This window comes from Ascaphus truei, chromosome 7, assembly GCF_040206685.1.
Source record: "Ascaphus truei isolate aAscTru1 chromosome 7, aAscTru1.hap1, whole genome shotgun sequence".
Taxonomy (NCBI): domain Eukaryota; kingdom Metazoa; phylum Chordata; class Amphibia; order Anura; family Ascaphidae; genus Ascaphus; species Ascaphus truei.
In genome coordinates this window covers 28480858-28504234 of record NC_134489.1, presented here as the reverse complement: position 1 = coordinate 28504234, position 23377 = coordinate 28480858, and the positions used below count along the sequence as shown (strand labels likewise).

The window sequence follows — 23377 nt, the reverse complement described above, 5'->3', positions numbered from 1 at the left end:
CAGAGTGGACATACTTAGGTTACTCTGTCTCCTTGACCTGGGAACACACTGTGGTTCTTACACCACTGTGTTTGTGAATGCTTTTTTACAGTGATTAGGGACAGCATGTCACATCTACCTTCCCTTTGACAGGACTGTACAGTAGCCCGCACCCATTCTGCAGCCAGCTTTGGAACAGGAGGCTGTTTGCTAGGTATTCACTTGCCATTTACAGGAACTACATGCTGTAGTCTATACGGTTAGGTTCATTTCCAGAGGGATAACAAGCACAGTTTACATCATACAAAAGCGCTTTTTGCGGGTACCTCGCTGTATCCTTTCTGGTTTATATTGTGGCTTATTTTGCCCCAATATACTACCACCTCTGCCTAATTGATTAATGGCTACGAGTCACATTATCAGCATTGGATTACTATATGCACAGATGCGTGAAGGATACGACATATCCAATGTGAGATAAGATTTTTCACCACATGCATAGTAGCTCTAGTAGAGCCAGAAGTCCCTCATCTTGTGTCAGATAGGCACCTTTGAATATCATAGACATTACTTGCCATTGAGTAGTTGACTAATGACATAGCTGCAAACATTCACGCTAGTAATAGGTTTTAATCTGAATTTGTTTTCTATGTAAATTATAATAACATTTATTTATTTTACAATATTAGTGGAGTAGACTAGTAGAGTGCATCTTAGGGGATCTTTTCTTCCTTGTACACAAACAAAAAGAACCTCACTATATACTGTGTTAAAGTGATTATAACACACAATCAACGCCGGTCTCAGGTATCCACCTAAAGCACGCGGTTTTTAATTCACTGTATTATAGCAAATAGCAGCATTGTTATTTTGAGGCACATAAAGTTATCATTTTAAAGGAGCATTCCAAGATTCTTCTATTTTAAACACCACCTGAGTAATTCTGCTTGTATAACATTTCCCTTATTTAGCTTCAGTAGGAAACCAAGTTCTACCATTGTATATGCAAATGAAGAGTTAAGTCAATGAAAACAAACAATAAACCCCTTACCCCAAACTAGAACTTTCTTGTCTAGAATTTAATGTAATTCTATAAACACAGTCAAGGCCAGTGCCGGATTACCCACTAAGCACGGGCCCCAAAAGTGATAGGGCCCTTGTACCTTGCGGTAGGCTGGTGCTGCAGCTCACCATGCAGCAGCCCAGCGGACACTGCCTGCTATACTCCCGCCTCCTGTTGGTGCCAGGATCCAAGCATGTGTTCGTGTCTCTAACCTCCTCCTGCAGCGGACTTCCTCCTGCAGCTTTGCGTTGTCATGGCAACCCCTACGTGATGGTGACGCGTGATGACACCACAGTAGGAGGAGGGCTACCTCCAAGAAAGGCCCACAAAGTCTTGATGCCTAGGGAACCCAGAGGGTCTTAAATTGGCCCCTGGTCAACGCACTTGTAATGATCAGTAATAACTAGCAAATAGCATGACCCCGTGTAAAATAACAACGTTTTCCACAGCAGGAGGACAGAACATCAATAAACTACAGTGTTTTTATTCTTGAATATTCCTTTTATCCTGATAAAACAACAACTGGGGAGAACCAAACCAAACAGATGCAAGAGTTATTTACACCTGCAGCCAATCCACTTTACACTCGCCTAAACGCCTCTGTGCTATACTAATTCAAGAGGAGAAGAAAATCAATTAACTAAATGTTGTCCTTCATGGGTGATGTTGGCAATACCCATCTGCATGAAGGAGTGGCGGCATCTAACCCCTACCTTCACATGCAAGCCAAATGTTATGCCAACATGCCAGCGTAACCCTTCACCCTTCACATATAATGTGTCATCTTTTCTCTATGGAGTGAAGGAAATACAAAGGACAGTAAAAATAATAATAATTGGTAGTGTAGGAATCTGCTGAAAGGGTTTTTCTTGGCATGGTTTCAGGCTCAATTTGTTTTGGCTAAAAAGATTGAACTCAAAATGACCAATATGTATGACATATAGACATGAATCCAACAATTGCCATAGCGGATGTGCATTGGGGCTTCTTTGGTTAATGATTTATATTTGAAGAAATGTCCCCAGTAGCACATTGGGACAATTGCATATAGAAATATATACTACTGTGGGACTTCGGGTTGAACTTGCTAATATTGTGTATGTAATTGTAAATTGTTTGGCGGTAATGTGGCCCCAACTGTTAAATTAAGCTCACCCATCCCAACTCCATTTAATCACCAGGTCCAAATAAGTACACACAGGTAATTATAGCTCTCTCTTGCCCCAGGAGAAAGGTGGAGATGGCCTGGAGAGGAGAGAAACTGTGATCCTTAATCTAATGGTGGTGTTTAAATGTCCCACATCTCGTAGGTCAATAGGAAGCCGTGACATCATCCGGTGCGGCTTCCTAATGGCCCACGTGACCTTGACCTTTAAACTTCACAGAGATACCAGCACCCCCTATCTAGACTTGAATGAACAAAGCAAAGTCCCGTATCATGCAAGTTTGCATACAATCAGCAGTCAGACACTTAGCTGGTATTGAGAAGGAAGTAGAGACAAAATCAGCTGCTGCAGGATAGCGAGCTGTCCTCCTGTCCATGTCTTCTCCCAGAACCTCTCCTACACAAGCACTTTGACGGGATTCGCAGTGGACGCACCCTATCCTGCAGCAGCTGATTTTGTCCCTACTTGCTTCTCAATACCGGCTATGGATCCGACTGCCGATTGTATGCAAACTTGCAAATCTACATACTTGCATGATACGGGACTTTGCTTTGTTCATTCAAGCCTGAGAGTTGTTCATTTGACCTCTCAATAGTGGGGACACTATTCATATCCACAGCTGGCTTTGTCTGTTTTTATGTCTATGCATTAGTACAGGGGTGCGCAATGTGGTGGGCGCAAGATTTTTCGGGGGGGGGGGGAAACACGGCGGTTAGAGGTCCCGCGCTCTTCCCCACAGCATTTAAATTAAACGCCAGGGGATCACGCGAGGCCTCTGCAATGTCTCCTACCTTGTCTTCGGTCACGTGATGCCACTGTTCAGGTGAGGGATTTCTTGTTCCACCATTTAGTTACTGCATTGACCGGCTAATTACTGCCTCGCCCCTCCCTGTTTCTATATACAGTGACTACTATTAGAGAATTACTTATGCTCCCGGACATTACCTTTTGTCAATTGTGCTGTATAGTAGGAGGTTTAGTCATTTGGTTCGGAGGGATTGTTTTAATGTTTTTAGTGATGTAGTGTAATTAATAAATGTATAATTCTTTTGTACACCAGAGTGCTTCTTGAGGGATATTTTCTGTGTGTGTGTGTGTGTGTGTGTGTGTATATATATATAATATATATATAATATATATATATATATATATATATATATCTCAAAGACAACACAAAAATTAAGTAGCGCTAAAGAGGATGTGAAATAACCCTAATAAATGATAAATTATAATAACATATTTAAAATATTAAAATAAATTAAAATTACCACAATTTAACCTAATAATATCTACAAACCATAACGTGATAGTGAAAAAAAAGGAAATCCAAATTGAATGTTCCAATCAAACAAAAAACCCAGAGAGAAATATAGTCCCAATAGAAGATCCAGGGAGCGTCTTTGCAGCTTTAAGGGGAGTGGTATAGCCAACCACTTTTGGAATCTATGAACAAAAAACAAACAAAAGCGCAAGCTCCATAGCACGTAACTGAGTAAAAAATAAGGTACATTTATTTTAAAAAAAAATGAAAATGTGTGATGCTTCTAAGAAAAACCTTCAGAGTTTGAATATTCAGTACAATAATATGTAATGTTCCTGAGATGATGACCCCTGATGATGGGATAAATGGGAAACAGTCCAATATAAATCAATTCTCCATACAATCTGACTAGTGGGCTAAGGCCCCCACAAACACTGAAGTAAGTGAACCTGGGCTGTTTACATCCACTCTGCAAACCTGGGACTCACCCTATCACCGCAGATGACCACAATAGAGATTTCTCTCCCACAAATGGTTCTGTTTGAAATCCTGTAAGTGCACATTCTTATGGGTTGCGGACTTTTTAAATAAATGTACCTTATTTTTTACTCAGTTACGTGCTATGGAGCTTGCGCTTTTGTTTGTTTTTTGTTCATATATATATATATATATATATATATATATATATATATATATATACATACATACACACACACACACACACACACACACACACACACACACACACACACACACACACACACACACACACACACACACACACACACACACACACACACACACACACCACACACACACACACTGTATTTGCCTGCTGAGTAACACTGCTGTTTTTAATGAGAACAAACCTTTATTGCATATAACATTAGCAGCTATCCTCTAGAAAACAGTACACTGTCTCAGATGACTTCATATCACTGCAGAATCATAGACTAAAAGCGTGTTTGGGAAATGCATAAAGGATTTAATGAAGACAGGAAAAGCACAAATAATTACATGACAGGAAAAAAAATATTTCAAAAAAAATATTTCAAAAAAAATCATGAAACGTAAACAAGCTTTCTTATGTAAAACCAGCATGAGAAAAAGATACAGGGCCATATTTACTAAGCATCCTTCTGCCATAAGCACAATTTGCATGCGGTGCATTGCTGATCAAGAAATCGAGGTGAACTTCAGCATGTATTAAAAAAAATACATTTTTAATAAGCCATGGTTAAAAACAGAGGGACCAAAAACCTCCTACGCGTTTCAAGCTCGCAAGCGCTTTATCAAGGAAACCATAAAGTAGTCCTTGATAAAGTGCTTGTGAGCACCAAAAGCTTAGGTTTTTTTGTGCCTCCGTTTTTAACCATGGCTTCATAAAAATATATTTTTATACATGCTGGAGACCACCTCACGATTTTTTGATCAGTAGTGCTCCGCATGTTTGCAAATTCTATTTTCCTGTTCCAGTTTCTGGTGGATACATACACTCTGGAGCCCTCATCTGTGGGGGAACAGACTGCAGATGCTCATTTCCAGTAGAGATGGAAATCCGCCCAAATCCGTTTCCTGGATTTTCTCACATTTTCCTATAAAAATCCGTTTGCGGTGTAAAATCCGCAGACGGATTTGGTCAGTTTAAATCTGCGCGGATTCATCAAAATCCACCATTAGATACAATCCGTTGACGGACTTGTAGAATCCAATCTAGCAGATTCTTTAGAATCCGCCAACTGATTGCTGAATCTGCGGATTGAATTCTGCAAGTCTGTCTACGGGTTGCGAAATCCGGAGAGTGGTGGTGATAAAATATCCACAAAACGCAAATCGCCCTTTTTTTTGAGAATTGCCCATTTTTAAGGCTGCGCTTATAGTGCCGCGACGGCGTCAGCGACGTTGCGTCAAAACAAATGCATTGCCGCCGACACATGCGCTTATAGTAAGTGCGACGCGACGGCTTGGTCGCGATTGCTGGAAGTCATCTCAATTTGATTTTCCAGCGCCCGCAGCCTGACGTCACCGTTGCGTCATCGGCACAATAAGCGTAGCCTAATTGTGAGTACATAAGTCGTGGATAGATATATCTTAGGCTGTTCTGAATAATTGCACATATTTGTATTATGGTGTGTGCTTAGCATCAAGAAACACACGCCTTTGCTCCTGGTTACTACAGAAGGCAGTAAAATATACCTTTCACCATAAAGGTTCCAGGTAGGCATTAATTCAGTCTAAGATTGATTATTGACCTACTATCAACATAGAGTGCTCCTAAATGTATAATATATTAATAAAATGACAAGGTGATTGTTTGTCAATAATACCTGTGAGCACCGCACACAACGTTATATATTCTGCCACAATAAGCCTTCCGTCACTGAAAGACACCATACAGCCTATTTAAGTCAATGTAAGGTGTCTGCAAGCACTGGGAGGTCTTTTATGGCAGATGACGGCTACGTTAAAACGGGCCACAGACACTGTAGCGGTCCGAGAGGGGGAAGGAAATGGGGTTAAGCAGAAGTGTATATTTACATCAAATGCTACGGCTGTCGGCAGGAGGAGAGGGAGTGGGAGCCGCTATAAAGCTGTACGATTTGTCTAGTGTTGCTTAAAGAATGACAGTACTACAGGGAAACCTGCAGTGTGATTACATATTTAAATATACTTTACAACATCAGCCAATCACAGGATATATTTTCTTGCAGCACAGGCTTTAAATATCAATCCACATAGCTTTGTTTAATCCATTAAAAACTTTTGATCCCTTTCTCTTGAAAAGTGCAGTTCCCATGAAAAGTATTATATTGGAGAAAGAGTGGCTCAGCGAGTAAAGACACTGACTCTGCAAACAGTGACACTGTCATCAGACGAATCTGGTTCAATTCCTGGTGTGTCCGCTCCTTGTGACCTTGGGCAGGTCATTTTATCTCCCTGTGCCTCAGGCACCAAAATCATTGTTAGTAATCTCATCTCATGTGGGCAGGTCCGGGTGCTGGATGCTGAGTGCCATACTGTAATTGTGAAGCGCTTGGAGTCCCATTGGGAGAAGAGCACTATATGAAATTAAGTTATTATATATAAACAATTGGGAGGTCGGTGTGATGCCCTTTAAAGCAGATGACCAAATCTACGGTTATTTTAATATTTATTTTAAAAGGTTCAAAGCCTGCAGCAGAGACTCCACAGGCCAACTTCTGCTTCCTCTTCTACCTTAGTACCCGTTCCATGAAGACTTCAAACGGCTGCGTCGGGGACGCTGTCTTACCCGGAGCTTTGTAAATATTTTAGAAGTCGAAATGTCACTAAGTGAAAAGAGCATTTTTTTATTTTATTTAGGGATTTCTTAGCAATAAAATAGTTCAAAAATCAGCAACCAGCCAAAAAAAAGCTGAAGAGGTGAAATTGGACACAGTGAAGAACTCTTTAAAAATAGAAAATGACCATGCACGGGGAACTTTTAAACTCGTTTTCAATGTTTGTGTTGTTACAGTATGTTCTCTTCCCGAGATACCAAGCCATCAAAATAACCACCAGGGATTTCCACAGAATCCAAAGATCAAAAGGTGCACTACACTATGAACGGAGATGTCAATGCGTTTCTGATGGGGGCTGCCGGCTTAAAACCACAAAGAAATTTAATATTAGTACTAGTTCTACTGATCTGCAAGGAAGTCTCACAGAAAATTAAAAAATGAATGGCTAAGACCATATATGGAATAATATTGCAGTTCTCCATAAGGATATTACAACCTTGCCAGACTTCTATTATTATGGCCCTTAGTTCTGCATGTTGGATACGCTGCTCATCTACAGACGTCAACTCTGACTGATTTAAATTCAGTCTCCCTGATTTTTAGCATTACCTGTGTCCCAAATTTCAACCCCAAATACATTATCATTAAAATGACATTTTCTGCCACAGAATGCTCAAATCCCAGATTCCAGTCCTTTGGAGAATGCCATCTCTGCATCTAACAGAAAAGCCCTTTCCAACATACGACGTAGATCTGTTTGCCAGGAAATTTTCGCCACCACAGATGATATGGCAGAGATGGTTTCCGTAGGTAAATAACAAGTTGCTGCCTTTGATCTAAACCTTGATATATCTCATTGTAATATATGTGCCCTGTAACTCCTGCTATCCCTCTACTTCACCACTCCACAAATTGTAAGCCAGTGAAAGAATACAAAAGGGGATAAATAGTTGGATATATTGGTGATAAGAGACATGTATAAAACATCCACGTGGCTTGTTTGGAAATATAATGTAATGTCCAAGGCTTTGCTCACCCTCACTCCATGCAAGATATATTTACTGTGTTGTCCGTGGAAATAAAATACATATGAAGAACAAATGCATTTTCCACATCTAGCAGAAATATATATGATTTTTTTTCCAAGTTTAAATCGTAGCTTCCCGATTCTGTAAAAGTCTTGAAACGGTCATTAGTTCTGGAAGTTCCCTTCCATGCTCCTTCCAGTTATAACCGTTTACATTTGTAGCAGAATATGATACTTTTCAATGGACCAATATGAAAGTTTGATGTAGCTGTACAGGGTTTTGACGACATCACAAGTCTCTTCTTCATTCAGTACATACACTTGGCTTTTCTCTTGTGTGAATTTTAAAGTGTGTAGTAAGATGTGCCTTACGAGTAAAGCTCTTGCCACATTCAGAACATGCATACGGCCTCTCTCCTGTGTGGGTTGTCTGGTGTCTAACAAGATCTCTGCTAAGAGCAAACTTCTTATCACATTTATTGCAAGCATACGGCCGCTCCCCTGTGTGTGATCTTTGATGTAGATTAAGATTTGAGTAACAAGTAAACCCTTTCCCACACACAGTGCATAGATATGCCCATGCTCCTGTGTGAGCTGCCTGGTGTTTAGTAAGTCTTGAGTTGTCAGCAAAGCTTTTCCCACAATGAGTACATGTATACGGCTTCTCTCCTGTGTGGGATCTCTTGTGTATAACAAGAGCGGAGGTGCAAGAAAAGTTTTTCCCACATTCAATACATATATATGGCTTCTCTCCTGTATGTGTTCTGTTGTGTATAAACAGAGAGGAGTTACTAGTAAAGCTCTTGCCACATTCCCAGCATACATATGGCCTCTCTCCCGTGTGGATTCTTTTGTGTGTAGAAAGAGTGGCACTGCTAGTAAAACTTTTCCCACAATCAGAACATGTATAAGGCCTCTCGCCTGTGTGGATTCTCTCATGTATTACAAGAGAAGATCTTCTAGCAAAACTTTTCCCACAATCAGTACATGTAAAAGGCCTCTCCCCAGTGTGGGACCTCTGGTGTATAATAAGATGTGAACTAGAAATACAGCTTCTGCCACATTCAGTGCATATATATGTTTTCTGTACCTTGTAGGGTGTATAATGAATTGTAAATTTTGATACATCCAAAGAGTCTTTGCTATGTTTTCTGAATTTGTATTTAGATTCCAGCGTGGTGTTACGTATATGAAGAGTGTTTGTACTCCTCTTGTCATCACATTTATATGGAGTCTCCATACTTTCTTCTGGATAATACACATTATCAGCTGCGAGATCGTGTCCTGCACATGGAGTCGATTTCTCGGGTAAGATTCTAGCAGAGTATCGTTGTTTTCTCAGTTTCCTGCACTTTTCTTTACCATGGGAAGGTTGGGGAATATCGTCTTCTGTCAAAACTGGGGACTCTTTTGGCTCCTGTCCCCTCGGAAAATCACCATCTGTTAAATGAATAACAAAAAAATTAAAATAGCGAAGATGTTACAAAACAAATGTCTTGACCGTTTAACCCTAAGGGAGTAGTTTCATGTTGCCACTTCATCATAGGGTTTGGTACTACATATTGTAGTACAGGGGAAGGCAACTCCAGTCCTCAAAGTCCACCAACAGGTCAGGTTTTCAGGATATCCCTGCTTCAGCACAGGTGGCTCAATCAGTATCAGCTTCAGCACAGGTGGCTCAATCAGTGGCTCACTCTTTGACTGAGCCACCTTGCTGAAGCAGGGATATCCTGAAAATCTGACCTGTTGGTGGCCCTTGAGGACTGGAGTTGGCCACTATTGATGTAGTATCCACATCATATTGCATTTGCTGCTATTTCTAAGGGAGACATTTATTTACAAAAGGATCCAATTAAGATGCACTCAAATACCTCACAGAATAATAATTATTATTATGCAAGGTCTTTGAGTGCATCTTAATGGGATCCTTTTGTAAATAAATGTCCATGGTAACCAATTCTCAGATAGCACCCCTCCAGTACCAGTTACAGTACCTAGCTGAGCAGGTACATTTTCACTACTTTATTTCTAAGTGAGATCACATTCTTCGATCCTTCAGTATTTCCTGCTCTTTTGTTGTTGTTGTTTTTTTATTTTTTTACAGTTTCTTGGTGGCATTGCAGAGTTGTCCATGTTCCACTGGTTGCCATATACCAAATGTGCTGATTTAGCTCCTGCTTTTGATGAGCCTCTTATCATAAGGAAAAATTGCACTTGCATTGCTGCACGTATAAATCAAGGGTATCCATACAACTGGTCAACTAAAAAGTTAATGTTGTACTGTACCTACTCCTACACACTCACACCACTGAGCGGTTTCTCTCCGAGGTTCTATTAATTACTCACCTGTGCTGGTATCTGCAGGGACGTCGTCCTTCTCCCGAGTTTCCTGGTCACTCATTACACACGGCTCCTCTTCTCTCTCCGTCTTTGGTATAATCTCAGGATCCATGTTGTGACTGTCTGCTCACGTCAATGGAGACATAATTCAGTTTGATGAAAACATATCCTGTACTATAAAACGGGCATTCTATACCTCCACGCACAAATACTCGGAATAAGATATTCTTAAATTACCAACACAATTGAATTATTTTTTGTTTTGTTTATTATGAACACTAACCTTAAAAAGTAAAACCCAACAATTGGTAACTATATTATAATCAGTAATTTGTATTGAAACAGTGACTAATGTGTGCTGCACTGTGCATAGCTAAAAAGAATCCTAATCCAAGGAGTTTACAAATCGACAGTATAGCAGATAGATTTTACCTGTGTACAGAGCTAGTCTTCAAACATTTTCCACTTCACAGGCTTGTCCCTTAACTACATGACAACCTCTGCATATTATACGCTCTTATTTTTTTGACTGAAGAATTTACTCTGAAAAAGTTTACTGTAATTATTATAAACTTCTGTCATTCAACCAATCAAGCCTGTATATTTAAATATCAGAATAACAAGGGGTAACTTCAGTGCAAGGTAATAAGGTTAATGTAGCAACAAATACTAAGCACAGAGTATCTTACTTATATACTGTATTACAAACAATACAATTACTGCTTCTAACAATACCATTTCTACTATACTGACACAGCTGTCTTCAGGCAGCACATTTGTATATTGTACCCATGTTATCAGTCTACTAAGCAACTCAAACTAAACAAGAATACTACAAGTTTTCAAATATTACTGTTTCCATATATTCTTTGCAATATAAATCCATACGCAATATCAAATAGTAATCTACACGCACTCCATGCACAATATAAAACATGTTCACTTTCTCTGTGCACAATATCCTGCCACACACAATACATAAACAATAATATCCATACACAATATCAATAATAATCTATCATGAATAAAACGAAAATAGCCGTGTTAGTCCTGTTGCGATAGTGCAGAATAAAGGAGTTGTTCAGTATTAGGTGATACCTTTTTAATTTGGCCTAACAATTTATGTCATAGGATAAGCTTTCGAGAGATCTCCTCCCTATCGCAACTGGACTAACACGGCTATTTTCGTTTTATTCATGATGGAAGATACGGCATATAGCCACACGCAAGAGACACTGACCAAACTGATTACAAAGGAATCACAGCTAAACAGAAAATCTATTTTAGCCTTAGATTCCCTTGTTAATCAGTATTGCCGACCTGAGGAAGAGAGGACAACTCTCGAAAGCTTGTCTTATGACATAAATTGTTAGTCCAAATAAAAAAAAGGTATCACCTAATACTGAAGTACTCATTTATTCTGCAATAATAATCTACACATACACCATGAACACTATCCATTTATACCCAATATAAATGCACACACACTATTTATTTTTAAAATGTTTTACCAGGAAGTAATACATTGAGAGTTACCTCTCGTTTTCAAGTATGTCCTGGGCATAGAGTTAAGATGACAAAAAAAGACATGGTTACAAATACAGTTACATAAGTGAACAGGGTATACATTATATACAAGACATTGCATGCACAGTTAAGATACTATATATTATAGGCGTATGTAACACTATCCATATATACCCAATATAAATGCACACACTATACATATATACCCAATATAAATGCACACACACACTATCCATATGTGACCTGGGTTCCCCGACTGGCCCCTTATCGCCACTGCAGCTCGGGAGAAGGGGGGTTGTTGTGGAAAGCTGCCGGAGTGGCGAGCGCATCGCCGGAGCTCCGACGGGAGCAAAGGATCAGGGCGCTGCCATCTTGCCTTTGCGCGCGCCTACGCAGTATCTTCACCTGGTGCGGCGGCCATTACAAGGTTCGCGCATGCGCAGGGAGCATTGCGGCGGCCATTAGAGATAGCGCATGCGGAGCCAATGTTAAGGGGGTTCCGCAGGGATTACAGCCCCCAGAAGGCCACATGACTGGGAGTCAGTAGTCAGGCCTGGCCAATGAAGTGACAGGATTCTTCTGTGAGGCAGTTGATACATTTGGAACTCTGAGGGTTGCTGGCAGTTGGAGCAGGGACGCAGCAAGAGGAGGTTGTACAGGTGCAGGGGTCTGTGACCCTCTGCACTAGGCCAGAGATCCCCTAGGCCCCAAGTCATCCAAAGCTTGTGGCTGCTGTAGGGAAGGCCCTTCAGTTAGGGATCCTGCCCCTTTAGTGGTTAGCCAGCTTAGAGCCACAGTGGTTTCATTTGAACTATTGCTGCAGCAGTCTGGGACCAGACTGCCAGAGAGCGAGCGAGCATCACTGTGGAAGTAACTCCAGAGGGAGACATCCCATCCAGCAGAGGATATTGTTGGATCAGCGGATCCCCTGCTTCTCGTTGTTAGCGTGCCCAGGTGTGGACACACCCGGCAGGTACCGTTCACCAAAGTGCACAAACACCGGTATAATAAGACGCTGATCACGCCTAGAGGGGTGGGCATCTTTTGGGGACACTTATTGGGTGAAGTGACCAAGGGACACCTCTGGTACTGTGGACACGGTGTGGGGATACACGGTGGTGGGACAGCGCCCTGCGCGGCGAGGTTTAGATGTAACCATTAGTATTGCTATTGCCTGTATGTGGTTTATGTTTATTGCTCACAGTAAATGTTATTATTGTTATTCTTATAACCTGTGGACTGTTATTAACTGTTCCTGCTCGGGGTTATCCCATGCAATTGGGATCCCGTGCGGGTGGAGGCGCTGCCACTCAGTATATTCCTTACCCCAGGCTCCCAGTAGCGGAGGCTCAGATCCCTGTGAGCTGACAGGTAACGCAGCACTAGTAGACCCTTCACATTAGAGGGAAAGAGGGCTACACATATATACCCAATATAAAAGCACACAGACACTATCCATATATACCCAATATAAAAGCACACAGACACTATCCATATATACCCAATATAAAAGCACACAGACACTATCCATATATACCCAATATAAAAGCACACACTATCCATATATACCCAATATAAATGCACACACACACTATCCATATATACCCAATATAAATGCACACACACACTATCCATATATACCCAATATAAATGCGCACACACACTATAAAAGCACACACACTATCCATACAGTATATACCCAATATAAAAGCACACACACTATCCATACAGTATATACCCAATATAAAAGCACACACACTATCCATACAGTATATACCCAATATAAAAGCACACACTATCCATATATACCCAATATAAATGCGCACACACACTATAAAAGCACACACACTATCCATACAGTATATACCCAATATAAAAGCACACACACTATCCATACAGTATATACCAAATATAAAAGCACACACTATCCATATATACCCAATATAAATGCGCACACACTATCCATACAGTATATACCCAATATAAAAGCACACACACTATCCATACAGTATATACCCAATATAAAAGCACACACACTATCCATACAGTATATACCCAATATAAAAGCACACACACTATCCATACAGTATATACCCAATATAAAAGCACACACACTATCCATACAGTATATACCCAATATAAAAGCACACACACACTATCCATATATACCGAATATAAAAGCACACACACTATTCACTGTATAACCCTGTCCTTTTAATGTAACCATGTATTTTTTATAACTCTGTGCCAAGGACATACTTGAAAACGAGAGGTATCTCTGAATGCATTACTTCCTGGTAAAACATTTTTATAAATAAATAAAAATTCATATATACCCAATATAAAAGCACACACACTATCCATCCATATATACCCAATATAAAAAGCACACACACACACACACACACTGTCCATATATACCCAATATAAATGCACACACACTATCCATATATACCAAATATAAATGCACACACACTATCCATATATACCAAATATAAATGCACACACACTATCCATATATACCAAATATAAATGCACACACACACACACACATACACACACTATCCATATATACCCAATATAAATGCACACACACACTATCCATATATACCCAATATAAATGCACACACAAACACTATCCATATATACCCATTATAAATGCACACACACACTATCCATATATACCCATTATAAAAGCACACACACTATCCATCCATATATACCCAATATAAAAAGCACACACACACACACACACACACTGTCCATATATACCCAATATAAATGCACACACACTATCCATATATACCAAATATAAATGCACACACACTATCCATATATACCAAATATAAATGCACACACACTATCCATATATACCAAATATAAATGCACACACACACACACACACATACACACACTATCCATATATACCCAATATAAATGCACACACACACTATCCATATATACCCAATATAAATGCACACACAAACACTATCCATATATACCCATTATAAATGCACACACACACTATCCATATATACCCATTATAAATGCACACACACACTATCCATATATACCCATTATAAATGCACACACACACACACACACACACACTATCAATATATACCCATTATAAATGCACACACACGCACACACTATCCATATATACCCAATATAAATGCACACACAAACACTATCCACATATACCCATTATAAATGCGCACACTATCCATATATACCCAATATAAATGCACACACTATCCATATATACCCAATATAAATGCACACACACTATCCATATATGCCCATTATAAATGCACCCACACACCATCCATATATGCCCATTATAAATGAACCCACACACTATCCATATATACCCATTATAAATGCACACACACTATCCATATATACCCATTATAAATGCACACACAATCCATATATACCCATTATAAATGCACACACAATCCATATATACCCAATATAAATGCACACACTATCTATATATATCCATTATAAATGCACACACACTATCCATATATACGCACTGTATATGCACTGTCAGTTATATTAACCCTTGGCACATCACTGCAGGAGACATTAACCCAGACACTGCCTGACCTGGGAGCTGAATCAATGTGTTTCTATCTCCTGATCACTGCAGCTCAGTAATTACATATGTAACCCCATAATACACTGCATTTGCTTCTGCCCATATTACAGATAAACTAATCACACATATAACCGGCTCTGGGAAGTTTTCTGCCCAATTATATAATGCAGCAGAAACCCAACACCTACCTGATACAGACCCGTGTGCGCATGCGCGGAGAGGGCCGCAAACAGGACAAAGGAACCTCTCTGATTCTCAGCACTGATTGGCTGACGATTATCACGTGGTCTCCTTTTCTCTCAGCATTCTGGGAGTTATAGTTCTGCTTCTGATGAAATGCTGTACAGCTAAAGGCAGCAGGACCAGATGTCCCAGAATCCCTTCTGTTTACAGTGTCACTGGTCATTGAGAGCCTCCCACATACTGCATATAAATTCAGATTAAGAGCTGCAGTACCAGCATGTACAAATTGTTTATAAACTATATATTTACCTATATACAGATTCTGCATCTCTTGTTTAATGATGATTTTTATTTGACTAATTTCTTTCAATCTAAAATCCACATGACAGGATTGCGTTGAATCAGTAGAAATACATTGCATTAACTCCCAGTCGAAGGCTGTTTGGCTGATATTTACTGGATTTAGTCATGTTTTATGGGAGGTTCTTTTACCATTTACTTACAATCAGTGTATTATGTTGTAAACTGATGGAAATATTACACAATAAAAGATTGTTTATTTTTAATGAGTAGTGTAATGTTATGAACAGCATTTCTTGTGACTTTAAGGCATATCATTTTCTCCCTGTGTTGTAGGCTAAGATTATACTACTCGCGCACGCCTGCAGCCCCAGCGATGTGTGAAGTGAGCTGAAGGCGATTGGGGGGAGGGAGCGGGGACGCGTGTCTGACGCGTCACAAAGCTAGTTCGCCCTTATTGGCTGAACCGCACACATGACGTGGACGTCACGAGGCTGCGCTTGAAAATACAACATTTTTGTCTTTTCAAAACGCAGTTGCGCCATCGTGCTCCAGCGTACGTGCGCGCGCAGTAGGGGCGGCCTCATAAGCATTATGCAATTTGTGCTTGTCGCGCATGCGAGCGCAATCGCACTGATTATATTTTTAGCCTTTATATGGTAAAATCTTCAAGACCAGTTATCATTTTTAATTTCCCAGCAATAATGTAGCAACCTGCTAGAATTGCATTTGTCCGTGCATGTCAGCCCTGGTAGCTGGAGGCAGTGTAGGGTTTAAATCCGCACCAGGCCTCAGTTATGTAGAATATTGTTACTATAGCGTTGCACTTTCAATGCACATCTGGCCATGCCGTAGTTTAGAACTTGCTGGAAGGGTCACCTGACATGAGGTGATCCTGGTGCAACAATTAACCAGCCCAGTTACAGGGGCAGAGTGTTGGCCACACCCTGGGTGGAAAAGGTGGGGACCCACCATTTTGACTCCAGACCCCAGGGAGGATCCCAACAACATCAGGGAGGACCCCATTTAACATCAGGAAGCTCCTGTACCACCTAAGGATTCCAGGGAGGCCTCCAGACTCTCCTAGCCTGTAAAGCAGGCAACCACTTTTATTGTCTTCAGCAAAGGGACAGTATCCCAGTGTTAGGGACTCACTAGAAAAGGTGCTGAGAAGTCACTACACTGCGGTAGTTAGTAGTTACATCCTCAGGGCTAAGAAGGGACCTGGGGTGGACTGCCAGTGATCCCTGGACAAGGGTCTGGATCTGCGACTTGGCAGGGCAAGAGGTTCCAGGGAAGAGTTAAGCCACTATGTGACTCGCCAGTGAGAGAGACTAATTAGGACTATTTCTGAATGCTGAAACCCAGTCCTGTTGATGCCTCTGTTGCTGATCAATAAACCAGTTAAAAGTTCCTGGCGGTGTGGTCTGGAGCTAGACCAAGATGGCCGTGTAGATCCGCAGCTCTCTAACAAAGAATTAGCAATCCACAACAATCCTGATTTATAACCAGCCAAATTAATTAAAAAAGCATACATTCCGATAAATAAGAGAATAAGGAATATTTGAATACAAAAATGAAACAAATCGGCCAATATTTGGTTAAACAATTTAAAATGTGGATATGTTCCTGGCGACCTGTCCTATTATTATACTCCGGTAACGGCAAGAGAAAGAACCCCAAGGAGAGCACTCGTCCACTCAAGATCACAGAGACACTGGTGGATGAACATAAATGTATGTAATGTGTGAGGAATGAATTAATTAAAACACTTTATTAGGAGTCAATAACTCAAATAAAATAAATTGGAACACTAGGGAATCAGGATAATATGATTCTAGTGAGGTCAATATAACAGCGAATTTAAAAATCGGTCGGATGCAGCATTGGTGATTGCCAATAGGCTACCCTCACAGGAAGGAGGGTAGTGTTAGTACAATGACTATGGCAATGTTTATCTCTGTGTATGTCCTATTTCCCACCTGAATAGAGTCTAGGGTAGCCACTCAATATGGTATAGTAATGACACTAATAGTCTAGATGGTTATCTAACACCATAGAGTGGTTTAACCTCCAGGGTATAGGGCACTGAGTAAAATCTATAGTGTGTCTATAAATAGTACTCACTTAGGTCTGGATAAAGGATTAATCTATATATAGCTAATCTTTAGTCCAAGTGTAACCCGTGTTCAGATTAGCTGGTGGTAGAGGTGGCGTGCTCCTGCCCGTGGTAGATACAGAAGGAGAGAGGAGAACTCGGCGGTCACTGCTCTTCCGATAAACCAACCAAGCGCATAAAATAAAAAAGCTTTATTTAATCAAAACAAAAAGACTTCTTCAGAGAGTAAGACCACTCTGACGCGTTTCGTCCTATGGCAAGGACTTTATCAAAGAGTGAAAACCCTTATCAACGGCTACACCCTAAATAGGCAGTGCTGTAGAAATATTGGTTAAAATTATCACGTGTGCAAACACAACCCTGTAGGTTTAACTGCAGAGACAGAAAAAAAGAAACAACTTTAAACACACACAGCACGCTACTCAGAGTAAATAGCTACACATAGAAAGATACACTCAATGTAACATAAACATGTGATACAAGTAACACTGTATGTAATAAACACAAACGACAAGGTTAAAAACAAGAACTCTATGATGTCTCAAAAGATAAATACAGTGACCATAACAACAATCCAATGATAAATATACGTATGGAAATAAGTATAAAATTATCTAATTAGCCCAAAAAGACGAATATTAATGATGTTTTAGAGTCAAAGTATTGATCAATATACATGTACAAAATATAATGATGATAATAAAAATAATATAAATAGTGATAACCGCTGAACAGAATTACCTCAAAGAAATGAGTAGCAGAAAATATGTGCAATGGTGGACCCATACTCTGAACACTTTTCATGAAGCAAAATCAAACTGAATGAAAATGCTTAAGCTCCCAGTCTAAATTAATTCCTGAAGGGTGAAGAGTATTCAGAGTATAGATCCAAAACATCTCTTGTTTATCAAGAGTGTTTTCCCTGTCACCACCCCTCGGATGGCAAGGAATATGTTGTATGGCAGAATAAGAAAAATGAGATATGCCCCCTTTGGGGCACAAACTAAAGTGTCCAGACACTGGATGTGATTCATCTCTCCTTTTGATTAGTCGCACATGTTCTGTTATTCTAGTCTTTAAAGGGCGTATAGTTCGACCTACCTACTTTTTGTCACAACCACAGCTCAGGAGATATATCACAAAACTGGTATTGCAATTCAGGAAATTATTGATGTCGTATTTAGTCTTACCATGATTATACAAAATAACTTTGGTGGGATTAACATATCGGCACATGGAGCAATTGCCACAAGCAAAAAAGCCATTTGGTATTGTTACGCCGATGCTCGCCATAAACCGGGACCGGACCGCGGGGCTGATGTGGGGTTATATAATCACCGACCTTAGTCCACGCAGACTGATCCGGAGTGCGCAGTTCGTAGTCGTACATCGCAGGGTCAGGATTGGGGAAGGCAGCATCGTCGTTAATGAAGCAGGAGTTCGGCAACAGGAAGTCAGGAGTTCCCCGCTTCAGCTTAGGAGCGTGAGCGCGGGGGTGGCTTCTGCGCGAGGAACGGCCTCGGCCCATGACGCCGATCTAAGCAGGAGGAGACAGCAGGCTGGCCGAAGTTCACCGCAGGGCAGCGTCGGGAAGAACCAACGCTTCAGCGCAGAAGTCCAAAGCAGGCCACTGCAAGAGGATAGCAGCAGGCCGCAGGCAAAGAAGGTAACCACTGCCAGGAGGGAATGCAGCAGGTACCAGTGCTGGCAACAACGCTTCCGCACAGACGTCCAGGGCAGGTCACTGCAAGGAGATAGCAGCAGGCCAGTGCTGGCAACAACGCTTCAACACGGACGTCCAGGAACAGGCCTCTGGATACTCAGGAACTTGGAAGGTAAGAACGCTAGGAGAGAGGCCTGGGGTGGTTTGTGGCAGAGACAGTAACATAGAGGTAGGAATGGTTATGCTCGGCACTGGTTCAGTGCCGACGCCTAGAATATAAAGGGCGGAGATCCAATCACAGGAGGAGGGTGTGTGAGTATTCCTCCAATGAAGTAGCACAGGGCAGAAGCTGCAATGAGAGGCAGCACATGTGCCTTAGATTGCCAGGGAAAGCTTGCAACAGCATAAGTCTGCAAGGAAATAGTCAAAGCCAGTAGTGGATTCCTTACAGTACCCCCCCCCCCCCTTCAGGTGAGACCTCCGGACGAACAGAGTCATTCACAGATTTGGGGGACATGGAGTTGTTCCTAAACCTCCTTAGGTCGTGAGGTGGCGCTGAAAGTCCACAATTTGTTGGGATTCCTTACAGTACCCCCACCACTGGGTGAGAAGCCTGGGTGGTCAGAACCATTCATAGGTCTGGGAGACATTGAGTTGTTCCTGAAGTGTCTCCGGCAAGAATTAGGTCCACAATCCAGGTGTACATTGGCGAGTGCCATAAAAGACAGTGGTGGTACTGCAGTTCTTGGTACATGGACAATGGGACCTGAGGGCTCCGGAATGGGAACATCAGAAGGGCAGTAGCCAGGTGTCCGGTGCATAGTAATAGTCCAAGAGTACGGGACACAGGACACAGATTGTCGGACAAAATTGATAGAGGGATCTTCAGAGAAGGCAATGTCTTTGGTGAAATCAGCACGGAGGAAGTTGAGAAAGTCTTTAGCTTCCAAGGAATTCCGGGTGATGGTTAGCGAGGGAATGGGGTGGGAGGGTTCACTACACACTATAGCAGCGATACTTTTGATACAAAACAGGGTTGCTATCCCAAGCAATTTGCAAGAGTCTGTAGCATTGTGTATGCAACTCTTGGTCATGGTACTGGCAGTTGAAGAAGGATCCGCTTCCTTTGGTTTGTGATCTTTAGAGAGAATCAAATCCGAAATTGTGGCCTTGGCAAAGGACATAATAAGCATGTCTATACCCATAGTGGACCCATAGAGAATAGGGACGGACGCTTCAGGTAAAGCGACGAGGTCCAGTAAGGGTATCTTCATCTTAGAGAAAGGCCAAATGCCATCCAGAAAGGGAACTTTGGGCACCGCACAGAGACCTGCGAGTAAGGAGTCTGTTTGAAAGGTGAGAAAACAGATTTTATCCAAAAAAAAAGGCAGGCGGTTAAGCGGTGCAACAGCCTTAGGGAAAAAAGTCTTGGGGTTAAAGCTGGGTACTTCCAACACAGAGAAAGAAGACAGAGAACTAGAGCTTGGCTTCGGAGTGGAGGTCCCAGGTACCCAGGTTTCACATGATACTGTGGGAGAAGCAATGCAAATTGTTACTGTTTTAAACATAGGGTTTTTAACATCGGTAGCTCCAGGCACCTTCTTGAGAGGTAACCCTAATTTTGGGACAGGACAGTCAATAGCAAGTACCCCAAGTATTGTGGAAGACACCGAGAAATATAAGTCCATCTTCAAGACGGAATCTTTTGAAAAAAGGGAAAGTTCCAAATGCGATAACCCTGAGTTCGTGGTAGTAGACATACAGTCAGTAGTGGATACCCCGAATACTGTGGGTGAATCAGCGTGAAACAGTATTATTACAGGAGTGGGCATCCCAGACTTAAAGTCATTTTTAATGATCCCGGAGGCTGTGGCATGATCAGTGAGAGAAACTGGGGTAGACTTTCCAATAGAAACAAGGGTCATCTTGCTTGTAATGAAAACAGAAAACATTGCGCTTGTTTCAGAATTGGGTCCCAGAGAATCCCTAGTGAGGGCATCAGACTCCATGGGAAACTTAGTGACAGGGTTTTCGGAACCAATTAAAGGAATTGCAGGTATCACAGAGTTAATAGGAGAAATACCTTGCAAAACAGAAATTTTAGTAAAGGTGATAGGCATCACAGAAAGGACAGACAGAAGTAAGCTAGGCAAGATTGCTTCTACAACAGAAGTTTTTGCAGCGGCAGAGCTTAACTCAGCGGCTGCTTGAGAACCTTTAACTACAGTGAGAAGGGACTGCAGGTTTACAAAATCAGGGATAAAGGGAGTTTTACATGTGAAAACTTGATCCTTCAAAAAGGGGGACCCTGACTGTAATTGTACTAAGGGAGCAACAGCAGATATGCTGATCTCAGAAGGGGTCACTTGGAAAGGGACATAATATGTACTGTTCACTTTAAACCCTAGGATTTGAGAAAAGGGAACCACAGACAGTGCAAGTGGGGCAACCACGACTGTGCTGGTCTCTGAAGTGGGTATTTGGGAAAGAGTGTCTGGGACATCAGAAACGACAACAGATTCCACGAAAAGGGGTCTATGCTCAGAAGCAGGGGTTTCAGCTCTCTGAGTGACAGACGGGGTCAGTGAAATACCTAGGAGTAGGGATTCTGTGAACAGACTTAGAGAAACAAACGGCTCCAAAATACTCTTAACTGGAGCCAATATTATTGCCGAAAGTTCAGGGGGGGTAGCCCCGAGAATTTTAGCCGAGTCAGAGGACATAAGGGGTTTATCCTCTGAAACTAAGGAGGTGTCCTTGACTGACGAACTATAGGGATTTTCCAAGGGAGGTTCATAAGGCTGACCTGCAGGGGTTAAATTACTCTGTACCTGAGAATCAGAGAAATAGAAGCTAGTCTCCGAAAGTGGGGTCATAGGGGGTTCTGCTTCTTGCCCTAGGGACCTAACATTAGATTGCGGAATACTAGGGTTAGCAGTAGGGACCTCACAGAGCAGACTAGCAGGGGTTAAAACAGAAAAAACCTCAGAAACAGAGCTTAGAATTTTAGGGTTAGAAAAAGAGGGCAAACAGGATTCATTCTCTGGTGCTAGGGAAGACACACTGACCTGGGAAATGCAGGGATTTACAATGGGAGACTCATAGGCCTGACTAGCAGGGGTTAAGACCGGAATAACCTTGGGGACAGAACCCAGGGAGGTGAACTCAGGATTGGGGAGCGTGGCAGCTTCTTCCTTAGTGGGCAACGACAGAGAGCTGGTTTGACCATTCTTAGGAGAGGGAGGTACCCCCACAGGTTTAGCAACAGGACTGGCAGCATAGAGAATCTGCCAAGCAGCAACGTAGCTGGCAAGGAGGGGATCCTATTCTATTTTGTGAATGTCTAGTGTTGAGGAAAGTACATGGAGTGTATCTTGAGACTGACCCAACATGAGGAGGGCGTCCTGTTGTACTAGGTGAATGTCCAGTGATAAGGCCAGGAGGTAGAGTGCCTGTTGGGCGTCGGCCAGTTCCATAGGGTACACGTTATCCCAGGTTATATGGAAATCAGGAGAGCGAATACAAGCGGCCAGAGACTGTTTTAAGTTCTGGATGCAGTAAGCCTTAATTAAGAGATCACAACGGCATTGTCTTTGCAAAGGGGTTAAACCTTCATAGGTATACAGTTCATCAATCAGGGGTAGTACTTCACACAAATACTGGCCTTCAGAGTGGGACTGGTACGCAGGCCGGGACATAACTTCAGTTGGTAAATTGCCATCCCCCGCCACGGCGCGGTCCGGTTTTAAAGAGCCGAGCATACTGTTACGCCGATGCTCGCCACAAACCGGGACCGGACCGCGGGGCTTAGTTCGTATATAATCACCGACCTTAGTCCACGCAGACTGATCCGGAGTGCGCAGTTCGTAGTCGTACATCGCA

General features: G+C 41.7%; 1 protein-coding gene across 2 annotated transcripts; it reads right to left on the bottom strand.

The window, feature by feature from the left end:
- Nucleotides 1–4394: 4394 nt before the first annotated feature.
- Nucleotides 4395–15632, bottom strand: LOC142498867 (uncharacterized). Of its 2 annotated transcripts, none has more exons than XM_075607480.1 (3): nt 15419–15632; nt 10103–10219; nt 4395–9196 (listed from the first exon to the last, which is right to left on the bottom strand). In XM_075607480.1, exons 2-3 carry the CDS (start codon nt 10206–10208, stop codon nt 8061–8063), a joined length of 1242 nt encoding a protein of 413 aa, XP_075463595.1. In that variant the 5' UTR covers nt 10209–10219; nt 15419–15632; the 3' UTR covers nt 4395–8060. The 2 variants fall into 2 exon arrangements, with proteins under 2 accessions (XP_075463595.1, XP_075463596.1); XM_075607481.1 differs by lacking the exon at nt 15419–15632 and adding an exon at nt 10529–11226.
- Nucleotides 15633–23377: the final 7745 nt, after the last annotated feature.

Excerpts from the sequence above, each read along its gene's own strand:
- LOC142498867 (XM_075607480.1), bottom strand. The coding sequence starts at position 10,208 with ATGGATCCTGAGATTATACCAAAGACGGAGAGAGAAGAGGAGCCGTGT. Across the intron at positions 9,197-10,102 it reads CCCTGCAGATACCAGCACAG|ATGGTGATTTTCCGAGGGGA; the intron begins GTGAGTAATTAA and ends TTCATTTAACAG.